The sequence below is a fragment of the Diuraphis noxia genome, unplaced genomic scaffold (assembly GCF_037042655.1).
Source record: "Diuraphis noxia isolate RWA-SAM2 unplaced genomic scaffold, SU_Dnox_SAM2 contig0003, whole genome shotgun sequence".
Classification (NCBI taxonomy): domain Eukaryota; kingdom Metazoa; phylum Arthropoda; class Insecta; order Hemiptera; family Aphididae; genus Diuraphis; species Diuraphis noxia.
The window spans coordinates 9043784-9066779 of NW_028301713.1; the positions used below are offsets into that span (position 1 = coordinate 9043784).

A 22996-nucleotide genomic window follows, 5' to 3' on the forward strand; every position below is an offset into this window, starting at 1 on the left:
TGACTTTGAATCTAACAACACCTTGTTGTTGTTGTTGTTGTTGTTCGCCTTTCTCTTACAGATATAAATGCGGTGTGGGACCACCTCGTCCTGCAGCTCCGATCTATATTCAACGTAAATAAATAATAATATATTTGTCAAATAATCAAGTATAGGAGATATCTGAGTTCGACACACACACACACCATTGTTCAAGAGCACCTATATATATATAAAAAAAAAACTAAAAAAAAAAAAAACATTTTTTTCGTAATATAATATATTTTGTCTTTATTATACATTCTAATTTTTATACACATTTCTACGAGATAAATCACATCACAGTTGCTGCTGATGAGGATATACCTAAATAATATTATAATTTTATTGTCTATATCGTTTTTGTATCATATAATATACTGTAGGATATATGCCTAAGCTGTCGAGCGAATTAAATTCTAAATGTATCAAATACACATCATACACAAAAATATTATGATAATAATAATAATAAGTAACAACAATATAATATTAAATTTTAATTACACACTATCTAAATCTATATCTATTTAATATAATATATGTATATATAATAATACTATTGGACGTGTCTTGTAAAGGAAAATAAAATAATTGACTAACTACGCGCAGTACCTCACTACTTTAAATACCTACTTACATGGTCTAGGCATATAAAGAATTTATCATATATAACTAACGCAAACCGTCCACGAAAGATGGTTACTAATAGTTAAATATGTTAAAATTAGATCACTTTCACTGCAAAAAAAAAAAAAAAGAAAAAAAAGGCGACTTTAATAATAACACTAACAATACTAATAATATTGTAAAAGTAATGTACAATTTTTTTTTTTTTTACCGATACATATTTTCTATGCAAATTATGATGCAGTATATAAATACTATGTACAAAATGCAGTAATAAATTACACAGTATTGGTAATTAGTGTAATTAATACATCACACAGATTTCCATACGTATTTACGTTACAAAATATAATTTTTAATAAAAATAAATATATTTTAAAAGTGATGAAGACGTTCTAATAACATAGCGACTGAACATCTTGGTTTATTCTATATATAGCACACCAATTAAGTCTGGAAAACAAAAAAATAAAATAAAACATTGTAGATAAAGCTAGTTTTAGTATTTTTAATATTTATCATCATCAATTTGCAGTTCATCAGTAGAATTTAAAATTTTAAACTGACAATTATTATTGTACTCATAATATTTTATTTCAGATCCCTGTAGGTACGCGTATTTGTGTCGCGCTCCAAATGAAAAATGTAATATTTTTGAATTTTGTTGTTATGGTTCGCGAACTACCACACCATGTCTCGCGGACCATAAGTTGGGAACCTCTGTACTAGATGCAAATTTCACGCCTCTTTTTAGTAATATTGATTGGGCTGTGTAACGATTTTGCCGATATGGCGATACCATCGTTTTCTTTTTATGATTCCTACTGGCAGGCAGGCGTATACTTCAGGAAATTATAAATCAAGACTCAAATTTATATTATACTGTTTAATGGTAATTAATGGAAACCTCTCAATAGTGGACCCTTCCCAATATTAGTGGAGATACTTTTAAATTCCCCAGCAAAAATGTATGCACATAATAGGAGTTATAAGTGTTGTAACTTCTTAACAGTGGACGTGGACACTAAAAACTGGTACCAAAATTAAAAAACGAACTCTCATAAATGGACACAATACATGTATAATAATGTATATACATATCGTCACAAAGAGCGGAAAAAATGTACGAAAAAAAAAGACTACAGACATAAACATTTTTATAGCCACTTTCAAAATATATACATATTGTATGTATACAGGGTGATTCTTTTAAGTGGGTACACTAATTATCTCGAAAAGTATTTACTTTTTTCAAAATATTTTTTTACATGGTTTCAAGTTGTTAAAAAAACCAACGTTTTTATTTAAAAATTATATTTTTAAATATTTTTTATCCTTATCATTTTTTAAGTTTTTTACTTTTTTGAATGACAACATAGAGTTTTCATATTCCAAAGAAAAATATTTTTCTAAGTACTTTGATTCATAAAAATCGAATTTAGGACGAGTAGTTTATGAATTATAAGTATTTTAAGTTTAGATTGGCAGAGTGGAGTGGTACGGGGTTACCCCGCAAAATGTTTGTCCACTACTCCGCTTGTCAAAACTTTAAATACACATACCTAACTCATAAATTACTCGTCCTAAATTCGATTTTTATGGATCAAAATACTTAGAAAAATAGTCTGCTTAGGAATACGAAATTAAAACTCTATGTAGTCATTCAAAAAAGTAAAAAACTTAAAAAATTATAAGGATAAAAAATATTTAAAAATATAATTTTTTAATAAAAACGTTGGGTTTTTAACAACTTGAAACCATGTAAGAAAATATTTTGAAAAAAGTAAATACTTTTCAAGATAATTAGTGTACCCACCTAGAAGAATCACCCTGTATATAATAAATATTGAATAACTATATGTACCAAATTCAGTGTATAACCAATTCTCTATATAGCGTCTCCCTGTATAGTGGACACGATTTGGTAATAATATCTCGCCAATGCCAATCGTGTAGAGGTTTTCTCTACAGCGGAGGTTATTTTTAATTTTCCCGCGGCTCTGTCCACTATACAGAGGTTTCGCTGTAGTTTTGTGCTAATAAGCCGTCGTCGCCCACTCACCCGTTGTTCATAAATGCGTCACGATGATCTCGTCATCGATATCGTCCTTCTCGTCGTCGGTCTCGTTGACGGTCTCGTCGGGCAGCGGTTCCGACTTCGGGTCGTCGGCCAGCCGTTTGAGTCGCCTGGCCTTGACGCTGTGCCTGATCTCGACGATTATGTACCCGACGAACCCGACAAACAGCACGACGCCCATGACGTATAGTTTCTTCCGGGCGCACAGGTGCGTGCTGTACGCGTAAGCCACCACGAAGCCAGCAGACTCCCAAAGCCGATAGTTACTGAACGCAGCCTCCTTGTTGCGCCTGAACAGCGTCCCGTAAATACCTGCGGGCAGACAAAAAGAATTGAGAAAAAAAAATAAAAAAATAATCGACGAAAAGACTGTTTTTTTCCCCCTTCTTCTTATCACATTGTTATATTATGCTCAGGTCGAGTAACGTCAAGATGGTATATAGGTTAGGCCTCGGCGTGTGTAGCTGTAACCTGAACGTCTAATGTGGATGTGCACTATATCTGAGCGAAAAGCATCACAGCTGTCGACAATGCGACGCTTGTATAATTATACGCACCTGCACTGCCTCGAGGAATTCCACAGTTTTCAAATCAAAAGTTCTATCAAATTGTTAAAGCGTCTTAAATGAAAAATTTTAAAAAAAGTATAAGTATTAGTAAAGTATAAATATTAGTATAACTAATATTTTAAAACAATATGTTTTATTGGTTTGAAATCAAAACAAAATATGAAATATTTTAATTTAACTGAAATTTGAGTAAGCGTGATCCTATCAAAATCAATATAGAATATTGATTTTTCACCGTTAATATCACTACCCAAAATTATTATAGTGTCATCTATATATATATATAGTCACATTATGTAGGTACGTCAGTGATGGCCTCCCAATTTCTGCGGCTCCTTATAGGTTAGGTAAGTACTAAGTACTAACGCGTCGAAAAGGTGACTCTTAACTTTATTATTTACACATTAATTATAGGAAGCGTTTGTTACCTCCGTGCTAAGACAGTATACAACTACTGGTTATTGCTGTTTATAATTTATTTTTTTTTTAATTACACACGTTATAGGTATTGTATGCATTTTTTTTTTAAATTTCCTTTTAATAATGATTAACGAATGTTGCTTTGAAGCTATATAATATTCTTTATTCTGCTTACAACTATGGATGTATAGCGTAGTACAAGAATAACATTATGATTTATAAATATTTTAATAATTAATATGTATAATTACGACGTCGGACGTAGGCACGTATAGGTATATAAAATACGTATGTTTTATAAGTACGATATTAATCAACATACATTATCAGTTAACGCAATTTGAACATGAAATATAACGTTACATTTATCATTTAATGAAATTTACACTCGTCAATTATAAAGTGTATAAAATTAACAGTTGAAAACTAATTCCTTGTTTTTCTTTACTACCTACTAAATATTATTGTAACATCTTATTTAATACCTGCCTGCCCGATAATCATATGCATAGATTTTTGTTTAGCTGAGTGTACGCCTACTATTTCATCAAATTCTGTTGTGAAATATACGACCTATTATATCAAATATTTCGATTTTTGAAGATGTTATTTTTTTTTAGTTAGTACCTGACGATGACGGGTAGATATCAAATTACTCATAGCATAATATATAAATATATAAATATATAAATGGTTTGATGAAATTTATATTTTGAGCTCCGTGCATATTAAAAATAATACCTATATTCATATATTTCAATATAACCATTACCGAGCGACAATATATGAATAATATTTTTACTCGATAAATCATTTATTATGACACGTCTTGACACGTAAATACTATGACATGATAAATAATAATACGTAGGTATATAATATAAAGATGCATTTTTAAGGCTAATAAACAAATTTGTGATTTAATTGTAGGTTCATAATCTGCAGGGTTTCAAATCGTTCGCTTGGTTTTTTTATTTGTTGAGGCACCTATACAGAATTATCGAAAAAAGTTTAGTATTTGTTATAAAAAAAGTAACCAATAAATCGTATTTATTCTTTTGGCACATTTAAAGTTTAGATAATGGAATAAATAGCTACATTACACTTGTTTCTTAATATGTGGTTATCGAAATAAATAAATTTAAAAACATGTTATTTAATACCCGACATGCTATCAAGGTATTTTATACTTTAAATACAAATTTCAAAATATGGAATATTATAAAAAAAAAAAAAATGTAAAAAAAGCTTAAAAATTTACAATCGTCACTATTTATAATTAGGTTTATTATATTATACTATTATATTTTATTATATTGCTATAGTTATAGTCTCGCCTGGATTTTTGTCTCCTCCAGTCCTCTGTCGTGACGAGGAATATCAATAAAAAAATTATTCGCACTCTTAATATGACGATTGATTTCTGTCATGGCGACTATATTATATTTTACCTATGTATTTATGTTTATTATATATATATATATAATATATAGTACAGTATAATATAAGCATACCGACACATTCCTTCTGCAGCGAGGCTTATTGTTGATATAAAAAAAAACAAAATTTGTTTTTAAAAATCATTATGATTATCATATTGATAATTAATCGACCAATATTACCTATATCATTATGCTTATGCCGAAGAATAATATACAGCGTAGGGATGAGTCGTATATTGTACTATTATAATATCATTATTATTATTATTGTTGTGTTGTGATGTGATGAGTATATATGATGAGTGCACTTGAAAATACATGGAGTGTATTAATATACATATTATGTATGTAATATATATATATATATATTTTTTTTTTGTTATATATACTATAGTGAACATGCGTGTGCGTGCTGGGTATGCCGCACGGGCGTGTCGTCGATGAACGGATTATACACTTTGTTCACTGCGCCGTCGTCGTGTACCTACCGCAGTAGTAGTTATTTAATGCGATGTTCCGGTGGGAGTTGACAATCATTCAACCCCCACACCCCATTGGGTTATTTTTTTTTTACATTTATGGAGTGTATTAAAAAAAAAAAAAAAAATGTCATTCATAATTTTAAACTCTGGTTGTTTGTTTATAATATATTTTTTCCGGGACGGTCCTATTAACATTTTGTGCATATGTCTGTTATAGGCAGTGAAAGAACGTTAAGAGACAGTTAAATGTCTAAAATTACACGTATCGTTTACCAGGTTTTGCACCGAAGTAGAACTTTTATAGACTTTTTTCCGCAAATTATGTCAAGCAACATTTTTTAGAGCAAAATCTTAATTAATTAAATGTATAGGTGTCATCAAAAAAAAAAAAAACTTTGCTAGTATTATATTATCATAACATTCTACTAGATATTCTTTCCCTGAAAGGGAAATTGAGGAATCATAGATTTGCTTTTGGGTTAGGTTAGTTAGGGAGTAAAAAAATGTCTAGTTGCATCAAAAAAGGCTAGAAAAAACGTTGTAGGTACTCAACCCAAAAATAGATCCATGCGTTAAAACAAACTGAGACCAATATAGATGTATATTGTAGGTATAGTATATAATAATGACGTTATATTTAGTGGCATTTTATAGTTATAAAAAAAAATATACAAATGCATATTTGAACACTGGACATACATAATAATTAATAGTGGTAGGTACTGTAACTAATGATTTTGATTGATTTCTAAAATTACCTTTCTACCACTAAAGCAAAACACAATATTATAATAATTTATAGTAATATATTATACTTAAATGATATGTTTTAGTGAAATACTTTCGTGTCGGTCAACAGATGAACACAACAATACGCAATAATATAATAACATGCGTATGTATTTAATATAGCTGGTAGATACATTATATACCAGCTATATATGTTATTATTTTTGTATTGTTGGCAAATCGTGTTCTGCAGCATTCGTAATGACATATTTTATAAGAGTAGGCGGAATAGGTCATAGGACATACATATATTATATTATTATAATGAAATACTGCACGCATCAATACGCGCTTCAAGTCCGATAAAAAAAAAAAAATGTTAACCGTGCGGCGACAGCGGCAGCGACATAGGTTAGGTTCTGGTTTAGCCCTGGTGCGTGTATAGTTTGCGTGATTCATAAAAACACAGGGTGTACGACAAAAACATTCACTAGATATTTTAAACCGCGCGTGAAGACGATATTCCACTGACCTAGTGTTTAGAATTCTGATCGCATTTGTATCAGTGGACTTTTTGGTAAAAAATGTTCATATAATATTATTATTAACATCGTTCATAATTTTATCACTATAAAAATTTAAAGCAAGTAATACATATGTAGACTTTGAGTAGATAATTTTTCCTGAGCGAAAGCAACAGTCTTAACAAAATGTTTAGGCATAATATTATGGGTTGTATTTTGTTGTAGTTTAGATATCATAGTAACGACTAACGAGCCAAAAGAACCTAACCTAACTAAAATGTTTGAACAACGTATTATAAACACAGCTTAATTGCAAGCACAGACCATATGTATCGTTCGTTAAAATCGTTCGATTTCCATCTGCAGTCTTTATATTATATTATTCTGTCCAAGAATTTTGTTTCTAAAAAGTAAAAATATGCAGAGTGTTTTAAATAAACTATATTTATTTAACATCAAAAGAAACTCTTTAAATCGGGCACCCTGTATGCTGTTTTTTATTTACAACATGTATATAATATAATATCTAGCAAGTACACGAATATCTATTGAATCGGAGGTAAAAATTACACAACGCTATAATCATTATTATTCCGCTTCTATAGGTATTCAATGATAAGTTACTAACTATGCGCTAGATACCGTAAAATATATATCCACTAGCCGGTGATTTGTCTACTTTTAAACTATTATTGTAATCATTTTGATCATCCGATAATTATTAATATAATTATTTTTTTGTACTTTTGGGCCCCATACTCACAAACGACATACTACAATAAAATATATGAATTATATTATACAGAAATAGCAACCTGTAGATTCTAAAAAATTAAAACCGATCGCTCACGAAATGTATGCAAAGATGCTAATGTGTACGACTCATAAATCATCGTAGTGACACGGAAATTGCAATATTTATTTTAATTATTTATCGTACCTATTATAATTGTAGAGATACCAAAGTGTAAGTACCTCCACTGTACAGTCTAAAAGTTTTAAACATAGTATTTTGTTCAAAACTAAATTTTAAATTTTCGACATCATTTATTTGTTAATATGATATATATGAACAAATATTTGATGTGAATACATCGAGTTGGTGTGATTATTTAGAGTAAAACTGAAAATAAAAAAAAAGCTATTCGTGTTTTGCCGTTCTTAAAAGTATAATACTATAATATACATAGGTAACGATATTATTATATATTATATACATATTAATGTTATGTTGCACAACGTTCGTTTTAAAATATGCATTTTCATTGTTTCTGTGAATTGGAGCTTCCTACAGGTAGTTCACAAGATGCAATAATTATTTTATTCGTGTATGTACATCAGGCTGCAATTGGATAATATCATATACCTATGTATATATGTACAGGTACTAGACTATGGATATGAATAGCTATTTATTATTTTTGCTTTCTCGTTGAAAATTTTACAAACAAATATTAATTTTTAGTCACGCTTTTTGTTTTTTGTTTTTGAATATTTGACCCAATTCTTCTTATGTTATTATAACTTGTAATATTTGAATATCAAATAGGTACTTGTACATAATGTTATAGGCATATATATTATGTATATGTGTCAAATATTAAACTGTAGTTTAAGGGCCGATTGACTTGTTTTATCGTAAATTAATGTCTCAGTGTCATGTGTTATGCGTATTAGCGTTTTCGATAAGTATTATTTTTATTTTCTACTTAAATATTGTAACAAATATTATCATAATTACAATTAGGTTTGTGTAACAATCAATGTACTCATGTTCGATTAATAAATGAGTTACGTAAATACACGTGTAATACGATATTTAAGTTATTTGAATTCGAAATAATATAACATAAATACATGATGGGCGATGAATCGAAAATTTAACGATACATCATTTAATCACTAAGTATAGTTATAGTTTGATCATTTTTTTGGTCATTATAAATAATAACGGATTAAAAACTGTTTAATTTTGTTTACAGATTAATCGTAATATAGTATATACAAATCTAAGCCATCTATCGAAGAACTTATGTATAAAGATTAAGTTGATAGATATTCTTATACATGTTTGCCGCAGATATTAATGTAAGACTGAAAGTTATAACAGAAGACAGGTATAATTTAAAACAGTCGGACCAACTATAGCAGTGTTAGGTACAATATGAAGATATAATATGTGAGTTAACAAAATTAAGCGTAAAAAAATCAACCAATTTTTTTACAATAATAGTATAATACAATCTACTTTTAAACAGTTTAACTATTTTCTTATTTTCAACTAAAATTAACACAGCTCAAATTATACCTATGTAACTCACTCAACCTTGCTATGACCTGTGCAGTTTTAATATAAAATCGTTTTATTCGTATTAATATTACCTATAATATAATTTTGAAGGCAATACATTATTATAATTTACAAAGCGCACTGAATATGTGTATATTATTAAAGCGTTCAAAAAAGTAATTATTAACTAGAAAACATAAATAATAATATAGTCATGTTATAATAATAATGAGAAGATTGAGACGTATAATATTATTCCACCAAGATAGTCGCACATTTGTGTGTGTGTGTGTGGCCGAAGAGGTTGTTGATCGTACTAGAGCTGAGTAAAACTAGGAGGTCAAAGATTAACGCTGTGGGACACGCGGAATACTTAGGTCGTCCACAATAGGTTTTACAAAGCGCACAGGTATATAATAAAATGTACAACCAAACGGGCGCGCGCGGAAAACTATGTTTGGCAAGTCATCAGACCTAATGGTCCATTGTAATTCCTACGTCACCAACACCGTTTTTATATAATGCAAAGATCTTCAGCAATTATTAATTATATATTCGTCTCTTCTCTTATTATACATTTATATAAGACGTCGCTCTGCTTTTTCGTATTAACCTTGGTACACAATTTATAACTATTTTCAAAAAAATCATCAACCAATAAATATTATATATACCTTCAACTATTTAGCTTTGAATATTGTATATGACAAAGAATCATGAAATGAAGAAATTCATTTAGAATGCCATTGAAAATTTTGGGGGTCGAGGCATAGCAGTTTGCAAAAAGATATGCGTTTGTGAAAAAAAAAATCGAATTTTTCACTTACAATAATATTATATTATTACATTATAACATTTAAAAAATCATATTATACGATATTATAATCTATAACATCTTGATATTGAACCACGTAATCCGTGTAGCGCAAATTACAGTATACTGAGAGTTATCAGTAGGTAATAAACAATTAATTCAGTTGATATAAAAAAAAAGTTTATTATGACGCCCAATATAATTGTATTTTTACTATATCGATCCAGCATCACAAACTAATGTCTGTATTGTGCATGCAAATCAAGCATAATCTTTGGTAGGTATTGAATTGTCTACGCATTATAAAGTTCATTGACCAAATTTTGTAGAGAAGTATATCGTTATCGTATAATCTAAATGCGTCCTATAATATGATATGATTATATTGTTAAGCAATGTTTTTTTTTTATTTTATAATTATATTATTCAACTACCATCTTTAATATTGCGATGATAAAGATGATCAGTAATAAAAATCAAATTTTGAAGGTTAGAAAATGATTCTTTGATATTCTTTATACAATACATTAATACAAATACCATAATAATATGCGCATTTGGCATTTTACCTATAAATATCATAATATATACATAAAATGTACACACTCGCACAATTGCCATACAGTTTTTCAGCCACTTAATTGTATCAGTCTCCAATAATTCTATTCCTAATACAGTCATATGTATATGTTCGATAAAAACTAATCTCCATAAGTCTCGGAAATTCCAATATTTCCAGAGATTTCATCAGGAAATAATTTTTCGTTTTTCATAATTTCCTAAAGATATGATTTGAAAGATTTTTGTCGGTACGAATACCTACGAATGTCGAATCTATGATCAATATTATGACAATCTTTACAAGAAAAAACGTGTTGTACGGGCACAAAATATTTAAATATTGAGCAGAAAACAACATCATTCCGCATTTAAAAACACGATGCCCGAAAACACACTGATACACGGGTGAGTAGACATATGACAATAATTAAGTCATTGTTGAATTTCAATTATAAACTCACTGCTATTATATATTATGAGGGATTTTAATTTGTACTATATACGACATGGACGAATGCACAGTTTAGGGTGGTTTCAGGGGCCACAGCCCCTTCCCAAACATGTATTTAAAAAAAATTGCACCTATGTTGTTTTGCATTATTTATACTCCAAAAAGTGATGACAGACACAAAAAAAAAATTTAAAAAAAAAACATATATCATTGTAAAATCAATAAAATCAATAAAAATAATAAAAATAATCGAAAAAAAACATATAATAATATCGGAAGTTTTCCGAAAATTTGACTTAGCACTCCCCTCCCAACAACCATGTCTTCGGGTCCGCTACTGGCACGGTTATTATAGACGGATTTGAGGTTGAATAGATAGATATCCGATATTAATCGCGGACGGACAGGGTATAGATCGAAAAAATATGCTTTTAATCTTCGTTGTTAATTTTTCAATCCATCAAATAGCAAAGCTTCACGAAGAAACACGTCGCGGTAGCTGCTGCTGCACCCGAAGCACGTCATTCGATTGTACTGGGTACTGATTTAAAATTACAGAAAAAAAAATTATTTTCCGTTTTTGCGAAACGTTCACTAAATATAATATATTATTGCCTGCACAAACTATTATTATTATTCGCTAAGGAAGGAAACGCGCACCACGCACGCCATCCCGTGATTATTTTTTGTTTAAAAGGCACACCTGCCAAATGAAACCTTAACACTGCGTATTTACTATTTATGATGTCGTATTAAATAGTGCATAGGTAAAAAAACCATTTGAAGTTTTATCACGTTTTGTTTGTCTTAAAAACATCTACTAAATATGAGCTGTGTAAACTATGCCCAACAATAATAAAGTGGACAACATATTTTAAAAGATCTTTATCAAAGTTTATAGGAAATTTAATAACTTGACCGCGTAGGGCGTAGCGCATAGATTATTATTATAACATGTTTATTAGTAATCAAAAAATATCTTGTAATACAATTTTTTATTAAAAACTTATCGATATACCTCACAACTTTCAAAAATAATATTTTAAATCTAATAAATTGTTTTCAAACACAATTACTGTACAATAATTAACCGGAAACAATTTAGTATCGGTCGGTAAATTCGTAAACCCTGTTCGTTAATAGGACGTCCATCTCAGAGAATATAAATTAGTTTATCGTTTAAAACAACACTAAACAAGTTAAATTTAATCAACGAACTGATGAAAATAACGTCAAAGTAATTTGGTCATATTGCAGACTGCGGTAGTCAGTGATGCTATTGTACCGTATGACTATGAATATGTGTACCCAGGAAAAGTCAAAGAATAATTCATATTTGCTGCGATGGGGATTTATCTTTATCGTTGTTTTCGAATTGCTCATAGTTTTTGTCTTATTTACATCACGCAAAAGATAGGTATAAATATTATTTTAAAGTTGGTAAAAAAATGTCAACTACATTATTAATGCGTAATTTATAATAACATTTAATTCCTGCAGGATACAATCAAGGATTATGTTAGGGTCTCTCGAAAAAATCATACTTTTTCACATAATATTTCAAACGGTGCCATTGATTTCGATATTTCAGTAAAGTTGTTATATTTATTGACGATCCACTATTAAATTACCATAATTTATGACATACAGCCGTACGATAAATAAAAACTTTAAAGAAATCAAAAAATTATCAAATTTTCAAATACTTACAATATAATATACAATGGTTATTATATTAAGTCATTTTTTGATAATATTTAATGAGCTAAGTAGTGTGACACATCCTAACTGTTGGATGTGATTTATATGTACGAGTATCTACAGAATTTATTTACATATAATTATTAACTATAATATTATCAGTTGACCTAATTAACAAAGTAAATTTAACTTGAAGCTTAAAAAAAAAATGTAAGAATGGTCAAATAATAAAAATCGCACACGTATTAATTGAACAAAAAAAGTAGCGATTACGAATTTTAAATCGTTTACATGACATTGTATACACCTTAGATACAACTCCCGTTATACGCATGCCCTATAATATGATCTGTGATAATCACCATTCGTACAGCTATAGGTAGGTATACTTATTTCCAAATTACGTGCAATTGTAGTATTGCACTTTTTTGTAGGGCATAATACTTTAATATTAACACTTCGATATTACCTATATAGTATATGGGTACTTATGATTTGGGAATATCTTGTAAAATGATAATATTAATATATAATAATATGGGGATGGGCGTTCAATCATTCAAATTGTGAAAAATCATGATGTATAGCCGTATAATAATAATTTGAAATATTCGTTGGCGCCCGTCGGTTGTACGTGCGGACTTACTCGATATAAATGATATCTACCTACCTACGTTCTACGTGGACACATTTTTTTCAAGGGCATACATTTATAAGAATTGCATTATTGCGTGCCTTTATAGGCAGTATCAGCATACTTATTTATGACTAGATAATACGGCTACATCGTTGGATATTATGATATATTATATTATGGGTCTTTTGTCGCGATTTCATTTCTAAGCTATACGTTTAGGTTATTGGTAGGTAGGTAGGTAGGTAAGTATAGATACAGGTGTATATAATTCATAATATTTGTAACAAATCATTACAATGTTTTACACGTACCTATACTATGTTATAATACACTTTGCGCGTTATTTGCACTGAGGCCATTAGTGACCATTGACGGATATTTCTCTCTGTCTCTGTCTGATCGTTTGTCTCTCGTCTGCGGTAAAACGGCTACGGCGGGCGTTTCCTCTTCAGGAGCAGCTGACGATATTATATTATATCGCACGCGGCCGGATTGAAACGGTCCCGAAAAACATGTGTGCACATTAACGAACCAACGATAATATATACGCACACCATTTAGATACACCTCTCGCTAAAGTATATATTATATTATAATTATATATTATAATGCGTGCGCGACCGAATCCTTAACCGCGACCGCTCGTCCATATTGTGCACGTCGCTTATATTTACAGCAGCCATATAGTTTCTGTCTTCATTATATATGTATCTCTATTTCTCTCTCTGTTCCTATATTTCTCTGCCTATGTATCATTTCTCGTTCACACTCGATCCAAATAGGTTTCAGTTTTTACCTAAATTCTTTCTTAACATTTTATTGAATGCTATAACATACATTACATGCTTATTTTATGCCACTATGGGCTCATTGGGCTCTATATTATATAGTTGTATTATTCACTCGACTTACAACCATTACAATTATACGAACGGCTGCTGGACACCGGACATGGCACGCGTCCGACGTCTGCAAATAAGACCGCAGTAGCGCGTAAACATATACAGGTACCACCTATACCTAGGTTTAGGTACGTATTTTATTATTGCGTATATCCGACACCGCTCGTTGCGAATAGAAATACATACGGTGTATGACATATTATTATACGCTGCGCGGCGACGATGACGACTCGCGGTGAAAGTCCAATGTGAAATACGTATAAAATAATGATGTAATGTTGGCTGCGATATAATTATTATTTTTTACTCGTCGAAATTTCAGTAGCCAACTTAAATACCAAATACGCGGAAGATTGCTAAAGAAATTTGTTTTTATGTTTACAAAGTTGAAATTCTGAAAACTGAAAAGTTGTGAAGAATCGAAAAATTATTGGGAAATCGCAGAACATAATAGTTACATATTGAGGGTTTTACGAGAATAAAAATCTATAAAATGCCCATAAATGTTGGATCTATATGATATGCAGCATATGTATTTTTCAATGTCCTTCAAATTTTGATGGATGTCAATCGAAATTTTCTTATTTGCTTTATCAATGATAGAATTTATGAAATACATGGAAAATAGGTACTGCTTATAAAACTAAGCTGATGATCAAATTCAAAAATACACAAAATATCTGTTCAAAATACGCCTTTTCGTTTCACTTTTTCCCTTTTATGAAAATGTAAAAATAATAATATTAGTAGTAGGTATGTATTTGTATGTTCACAGCCAGCTTTTACGCGGTAATAAAAATTGTTCAAGCAGAAATGTTCGCCTCCGAGAACACCGATTTACCGCGTAACACAATATGGTGATAACACAAAATTGTCCGTCTATTTGCCACTTGTACAAAAATATTTACCGTATCAACTATCTTTTTATTAGATTTTCAGTTTTTTTTAAATTTTTCAATCAAATATTGGTAATTTTTATAAAAAATAATATTTCAAGTAAAGAACACAAAATATTTAATAAACTTTTTTTATAAAAATTAAAAAAAAACCGTGGATGAACTATAAACGCTTATAAAAAAAAATTGTGACTAACGATTTTAGCTACAATAAGAACAACTCATAAGGAACCTTGTATTAAATTTTCAAGTTTTACACTTCAAAAAAAAATTCTCATAAAAATCGAAAATGTCAGTGGTCTATAAATAACTCAAAAAAGTCAAAAATTTTTGAAAATTAAACTGTATATAGATAATATTAACATAAACATTTGGTAAAAATTTCAAGTATTTACAGTAATTAGTTTTTGAATTACAGCCATATAAAAAATCGGTTTGGTCGAAAACTAGTTTTGCGTAAAAATTACCGTTTTTCTGTGACTTTTTTTTTGTTTTTCTCGATTTTTTTGAAAACTGTTGGAAAATGTTTACTTTTGGCTTCTATATACATCAAGGATATTCAATTTTCCATCGGAAACCATCCCCAAAGTTTGAAATTGAAGCTTTATTTCGACTAGTTATACTGTACACAGACACACAAAAAAAAAAATAACATAAAAACCAAAAAACACACATCATTGTAAAATCAATACATTCATCACTCCGTTCAGAATCTAAAATAGTTGATACGGTAAATATTTTTGTGCAACGGGCAAATAGACGGACAATTTTTTGTAATCATCGTATTGTGTTACGCGGTAAATCGGTGTTTTCGGAGACGAACATTTCCACTTGAACAATTTTTTTTTACCACGTAAAAGCTGGCTGTGAACATACAAATACACACTACTAATATTAATTTCATAAAATATTCGCGCTTGTTCGTTGTTTTCATGCGACAGGCACGCGACCTCTGCTACCATGGATGGTCCTTGATGAAAAATTAAAATACATACAAGTATGCATAATATTATGTATATAATAAACGATGCATCGAAACATTCAAAACAATCGGTGCGGTATCAGCGGGTGACGAATTTAATCGGTTTTTTCTTTTCCCAACCGTCTTCTCGTACCTTTATATAATATACGCACACATTATAATAATTTTCTCCATTATAAATATTACATTGTACGCACTCGAGTCGAAGCGTTGACTGTCACGAGTTTCAAAAATTGTTATTGTACTTCACATCTCATAGTGCACATAATAAAATATTCGTAACACGGCTGTATTGAGATTCGCAATAATATGCAGTTTAATAATTATACTATATGTCGAGTATGCACCTTCAGTCGCATAGATATCAGAAAAAAATTCCAAACGAATGATTTTTGGCTTTTAGTCTTTGTTTGAAAAAATAACATATATATATATATATATGAGTATTGTTTTATTAGAACCTAGGTATGATATTGGCATACAACGCATACAATGATGTTCTGACGTGTGTTCTAAACCTACCTACCTACAGGGGCGTATTCAGTTCTTCTTCCAGGGGAGGGCAAAATTTGAACTCAAATCATAGGTTCTTTTAAAAAAATTTGTACATAAACGACAGTGTACAGATTATAAATAAATTGGCGGATCAAAATTTTTCGATCGTTTCGCTTGCTTTTCAAAATAATTGATTCCTACCCACTTTCATAACCCATAACATTAATTATTGTAAACAACATCAACAATATACTAAATAAAATAACTTGACATAGGACATAGGTACATATAAATATAAAAGCATATTATAATAACCACATAATATAATAATAGTTATATTAAATATTTAATAATAAAATAATATTTAAATAACAAAATCCAATTTTCGTTTGGTCTTTGAAAATCTTTCTACAACTTTTGATGTGTCAATAGTTATGTTTCTATGAATGTTCATCAAAGCCAAACCTGTCAGTTTTTTCTGAGACATTTGGCTTCTCAAACATGTTTTTAACCTGATGTAACATTAAGCATATTTCAGAAAGCAATAAGCAAACTAATAATAATAAAAAAATAATAAAAAAATCTAAACTGATTTTGCTCAACATGGGTAAGTAAAGACTAAAATATACATTAATGCAAATTATTTCATAAGGCAGTTTTTTTTAGTTAATTAGATTTATTGCCTAGTAAGCTAAAAATTAATGTCATAAAAATTATACTTTATACTAATGTCTAATAAGGTTGCAGAGTGCGGACCATTAAAAAAAAAAAATAATATAATCTTGTAAGTTGAAGACGATCACAATTAATAATTATTATAGACACACTGCCACAGATACAACAACAATAGTAATTATTGTATATATCTGTGATTATAGCCACGATATCTCTAATTTTTTTATTTTAATCAGTCTTATTTTCATTCTTAATTGATAACAGGTTTTTGATAACCATTATCCATTTATTCCATTTCAATTAAGAAAAAATATGCATTGTATTTTTAATTTTTTAATATAATATTATAATAAAATATGTAAGCACCTATAGGTACATGAAACACATTCAACAATATCCAGGGGGGCGATAGGGGCGATAGGGGGGGGGGGGGTCGCCCCCCTTTGTATACGCCCCTGCCTACCTATCATATCATTATAACTCATAACTGCTGCATCCTATTATATTAATTTTAATTGAGGACAATAAGTTAATAAGCTAATTAAATTTTGTTTACATACATCAACTCCTCATATTTAATATTTAATACCATACGTGAAAAGTAGCAGATTTGCCTTGATATAATATATATTATTGTCACAAATCGGCAATCAGTTGTATGGAAAAATGTAACAATAATATTATCATTGCGATCGTCACAGTTTTTGTCTGTGGAGGGAACTCGTCGTGTTGCCCCAACCTAAACGGTTTTCCAGAGTATTTATCAACTCAAAAATGTGATAATAATATTATATATTGCTACCTATATATTATGTTGATATTGTTTACGTATAACTATCATATTAATATTGTTTTTGCGACAGCCTCGTGACTGTATAATATGTAGGCACCTATCCATTTTCCAGAGGTCAAAAGAAAAATTAAACTGTCCACTTGTCATTTGTTTTTTATATAATGTATATGGTACAATGGTCGACTTACAAAAAAAAAAAAAAATTAAAAAAGAGGACAATGTGAAAAATATGTATATATATTGCATACATAATATTATATAAATGATCCACCGTTATCGTGATGTTTTCCCCCAAGGACGGTGCGATGACGGTTTATTATAGAGGCTAATTAGTTGATGACGACGACGACATTGATAATTATGATAATAATAATAATAACAATTGGACATCAACCGCTACGTTATTATGATAAAATTATGCATGCAAATATTTTTTTATTTAAAATAATAAAAATTCTCCAGTTTTGACAGCAGAAGGTTTTCCGGAGCCCTGGGCAGATAAATTTTTCAGGACCCAAACTTTAAAGGCTTGACCTTACACTAAGTGGGGACATAGGGATATTGTTAAAATGACCAGCCTGTCCCTTCAATTAGCGCCATCAGAATGAACCATCTATTTTAGTACTTATCGAGTCTAACCCTGCACGGTGAGCTGGATAAAGTTTTAATAGATTATAAGACGTATTAAATTTAGTCTTCCAACCCATCTTAATTGTATAGTTATCAAGCTGTCATAGTCTTTGACTAAAAGCTAATACTAAATAAAATGTCATTTTATCCAGATTTTGGCCAATAAGCGGTATTGAACACTTATATATATATATATCCGGCAGTACTGCCAGTGATCGTTGGAAGAGATTTTCATAGGTATATGAATTTAAATGATATGGATTAAATTCAAATGGATTCGTTGCTAACAAAATATCCACATATGTCAAGTCTCGAGTTACATACGAATCAATGAACAATTAAGATAAACTGTATAAGAAGTTTGTTGAGTAAATTTACGGTAACAATTAATTTTATTAGACCAGAAAGCATACACATAATTTACCTATTTATAAAAAGTATCTAAGTTTTAGGCCGTCCTAATTCTGCATAATATAGCTTAAAGGCATTAGTTATGACATTGTGTTATACAAATATCGACTTTAAAAACGGCCTTAAACGGTAGTTTAATGTCCCGCAAACAGAATTGAAAAATATTTTCATGGTAATGAGTGGTAAAGTGGCCCCTGTTTTTTGGGACACTCGGTATTCTTACATAGAATGATGATTTTAATACCTACGTATTTTATATTTTAATCGTTCAGTTCTTCGCACCACACTTATTATAGTATCTACGAAAACCAAATTAAAATACAGGCTATCGTATCTACTATCTACACAATAAAAGAGTTATATTATAGGGGAACGCCTTATCACTACTTTTGTACTTGACAAAATTATAAATTTATTCCAACGCCCATTGTTCTGGTGAAGGTTAAATTCCAAATTATTTCTAAGTATACACCCAAGCCACCAACTCCTATGTTATAATACATTGTATAATGATGCTACCGCATGGAGGTTATAACCGTATTTGTTTTAGAGGTGACTAATTATATATTTACCTATATATAAAATGGATCTATATGCATATAGTTTTATGCAAGTAATAAAAATTATGAGATGATATATGAATTATTACTTTTTATTAGATCGTTTACCAAGAAAGTATACCTACGTGTGTCGTTCTATAAGAATATGTTTAACTTTTTTATTTTAAATGGAAGAACTGGATTTATAGAAAACATTTTAAGAGAATACTCAAATTTGACTATCTGGGTAAATATCACAGATGACAGATATAGCTTGGCTTACGTGAAAATAGTTTAGGTATATATCTATATATATATATATATATACACCTATATGTATATTAATGTCAATATTAATCTTCTATTCAAAATTATTCTAATACCTATTATAGGTTATGAGTATATAATAACATATATTGAACATTGGTAATAGTGCATTTGATTTTAACTACATTTTTTTTGTGAGATCAAACCAAATATCAAGTCAATTAACTATTATACAATATTTTGTTACTATATCCATTAGATTTACTACGTTTGCTCTTTATTTTTAGATACAAAATAATATTTTAGAGCCTAGCACCCTTTCTTTGTATTGATGTCTTTAATTAATTTAATATAATTGTAATATAATATGACTGATGCCAAACGCGACCCTAAATTTACTTACCACTCATTTGAGTCTGCCAGACTGCGTCGCCGACGCCCCATAGTCCCGATATAGTGAAGAACAATTTGGGATTGTTGGGATGGGGTCGCCATACAATCAGGATCCATATGAGTATCGAGTGGACGACGAAACCCAGCACCATCAGCGGCAGTCGTCCGATGTATTTCATTATGGTGCCGAACAGTAGCGAGCATATCGCATTGACCACGCCAAAGCATATCATCACGTACCCGACAGATGGAATGCCCAGGGCGCAGGACACGTACGCCTGAAATCAACGTAATGCTTGAGTAAGTCGACATTGTAATATAACAAAATAAAAATTTATAAATACAAGATAATCGGGATTTTAATTAATAAAATATTATCTTCAGTTTCACAAGCAAAAAGTCGACGACAGATCAAATTTTCAACATCCAACAAATAATTATTAAGAAACACTACGAGCATGATAAAGAACAAAAACTTGCTATCTGTGAACTGTGACCGACAGTAATGTAGATATGAATGTATGACATAGTTTATAATACAGAAAGGAATTACTCACCTTCGAAGAAAAGTCTTACGGAAAATTCACGGACTTGCCTAAACGGGGAATATAAGAAACGAAAAATAGACGATCTAGAAAAGTTATTTAACTAACTAAAGATCATATTGTTTCAAAAAGGAAAACAATTAGGGTGGGCTGACTTGGTGGGCTAAGAAAGTTGAATGCGAAATTTCTTAATCAGAAATTCAAAAAAAAAATGACCAATGGAAAGCGGTGGTTAGATAGGGCAAGAATTAATAAATCAGTTATCAAAAAATGTATACAAATTGGTATTGTGGTGATTTGGGATGGATCATGAATGGAGAAGGTTAGTGGAAGCATGCAAAGGACTTCAATGGCCTATAAGCACTTAAAAAACTATTTGCTCCTTCTCACTTAGCACAAAACTTGATTCAAATAATATCACTGTCTTGGGTCCTTGGGTTATATGTACGTCTATAATAAAAATATATAATCTTATAGACACATGGTATTTTGTATATGAAGTCACGAACGCAGGTGAGTTAATATTTTTTCTCATACTCAAGTGAATTATTTTATTATTACAATTTTGATTTCAATGAAAGATAATTAATAGCAAACAGTTCACGGTTTTTATGTAAGTAATAGAACTTATGACCCAACAACTTGTATAATAATTAACTATCATACAAAATTAATAATCCACATTGAAATGCTTATTAGAAAATTCAACTTATTGTCTATTGATGTTAATATTTGTAAATATATACAATATACATAAAATGGTAATAAATAATCTAGTAGGTACGTATATAATCTCGTGCCACTATACATAGTTGTATGCTACGCTTTTACTCCCTGACCAATCATCAACGTAGTTTTACTTACACCTCAAATCCCCAATCCAAATACCAATGTAATTACAAGATATGTATACAAATAGTAGAAAGAACTATAAATTATATATCCAAGTATTATCAATAGGTACATATTAATAATAAAAATGATGTAGTATATTATACTATACGCGCTGTGTTGTTAACGGCCATGGTCGTCGGTATAACCGTCTCGCTATCGACGATATAAATAGTGCTACATAACACATAAATATATATTATAGGACCTAATGAAGTTCGTATAATCCACATACACCTATATTATATTATGTTTACCTACATACAAAAATTATTTAATGTTATGCGTGGTAAACAAAAAAAATCATTCCGCAATATAGTGAAATAATAATAATAATTAATTGTTCGCTGATGATGACATACATAATATATTATCTCGGTGTATATAAATATTATAGTAAGTACTACTACTTATTATTATTATTGTTACACTACCGATTATAGAATGCAGTTTCGTGATACTAAAAATGTATCTCGCACGTAGCTATCCACGATACGCGTGTATATAGTTGGTACCGGAAGTTCACACACTGTAACACATTAAGATTTGCAAATTCGTGATAAACCTAATATTGTTGGTCGGTAAATTAAAGCGATTTTTCAATTGATTTAAGAAAGATATGCAATGGCTTACGAACAAGTAGGAAGACCCATATCTACTTTTTACTTTTTACCACTGCGTGAAACGCAGTAGCTACGATAATTGTTTTTGTTAGAGCATCGATTGTGTTGTTGCCACATTTTACGCAAATTGCAATAATTAAATAATGTTTTCACATATTGTAGTTTTTTTTTTGAAGCGTTCAATAAAAATTACATATAGTTGCATCGACATACGAGTACGCATGCGTCTAATCTTAACTCTAAAGTAACTCAACAAACTAAACGTATATACTGTAAACATACGTGCGATGACACTTCATTGTTAATATTTTGTTCACCTTTACTATACAAATACAATCTATATAAAAATATAAAATTTGATTTTCAATTACTTTACGCGTGATATTATGCAAATTATTATGTTGATACTAATCAACAATCAGTAAAAATAAAAATTTTTTTTTTAACAGATTTATTACAATATTGAATATATCTAACCTTGCTCGGTTTGTTCGTAAACCTATTATGTTATTTATTCGTATTTGAAACGGATTTAAATTTTTTCAAATGGTTACTTAATTGTTGTGACTCGTGGAGGGGATAGGATTACACCACAAGCACCCTTACAGA

General features: G+C 29.9%; 1 protein-coding gene across 1 annotated transcript in view; it reads right to left on the minus strand.

The window, feature by feature from the left end:
* Positions 1-241: 241 nt before the first annotated feature.
* The window catches only part of LOC107169706 (UNC93-like protein), a 58827-nt gene continuing 36072 nt past the window's right edge, over positions 242-22996 (minus strand). The window contains exons 5-7 of the mRNA XM_089222570.1: positions 20339-20606; positions 2711-3037; positions 242-1101 (exon numbers count right to left, since the gene is read on the minus strand). Coding sequence (XP_089078696.1) covers positions 2718-3037; positions 20339-20606 — 588 coding nt within the window. The 3' untranslated portion in view covers positions 242-1101; positions 2711-2717. The remainder of the gene's footprint in view (positions 1102-2710; positions 3038-20338; positions 20607-22996) is intronic.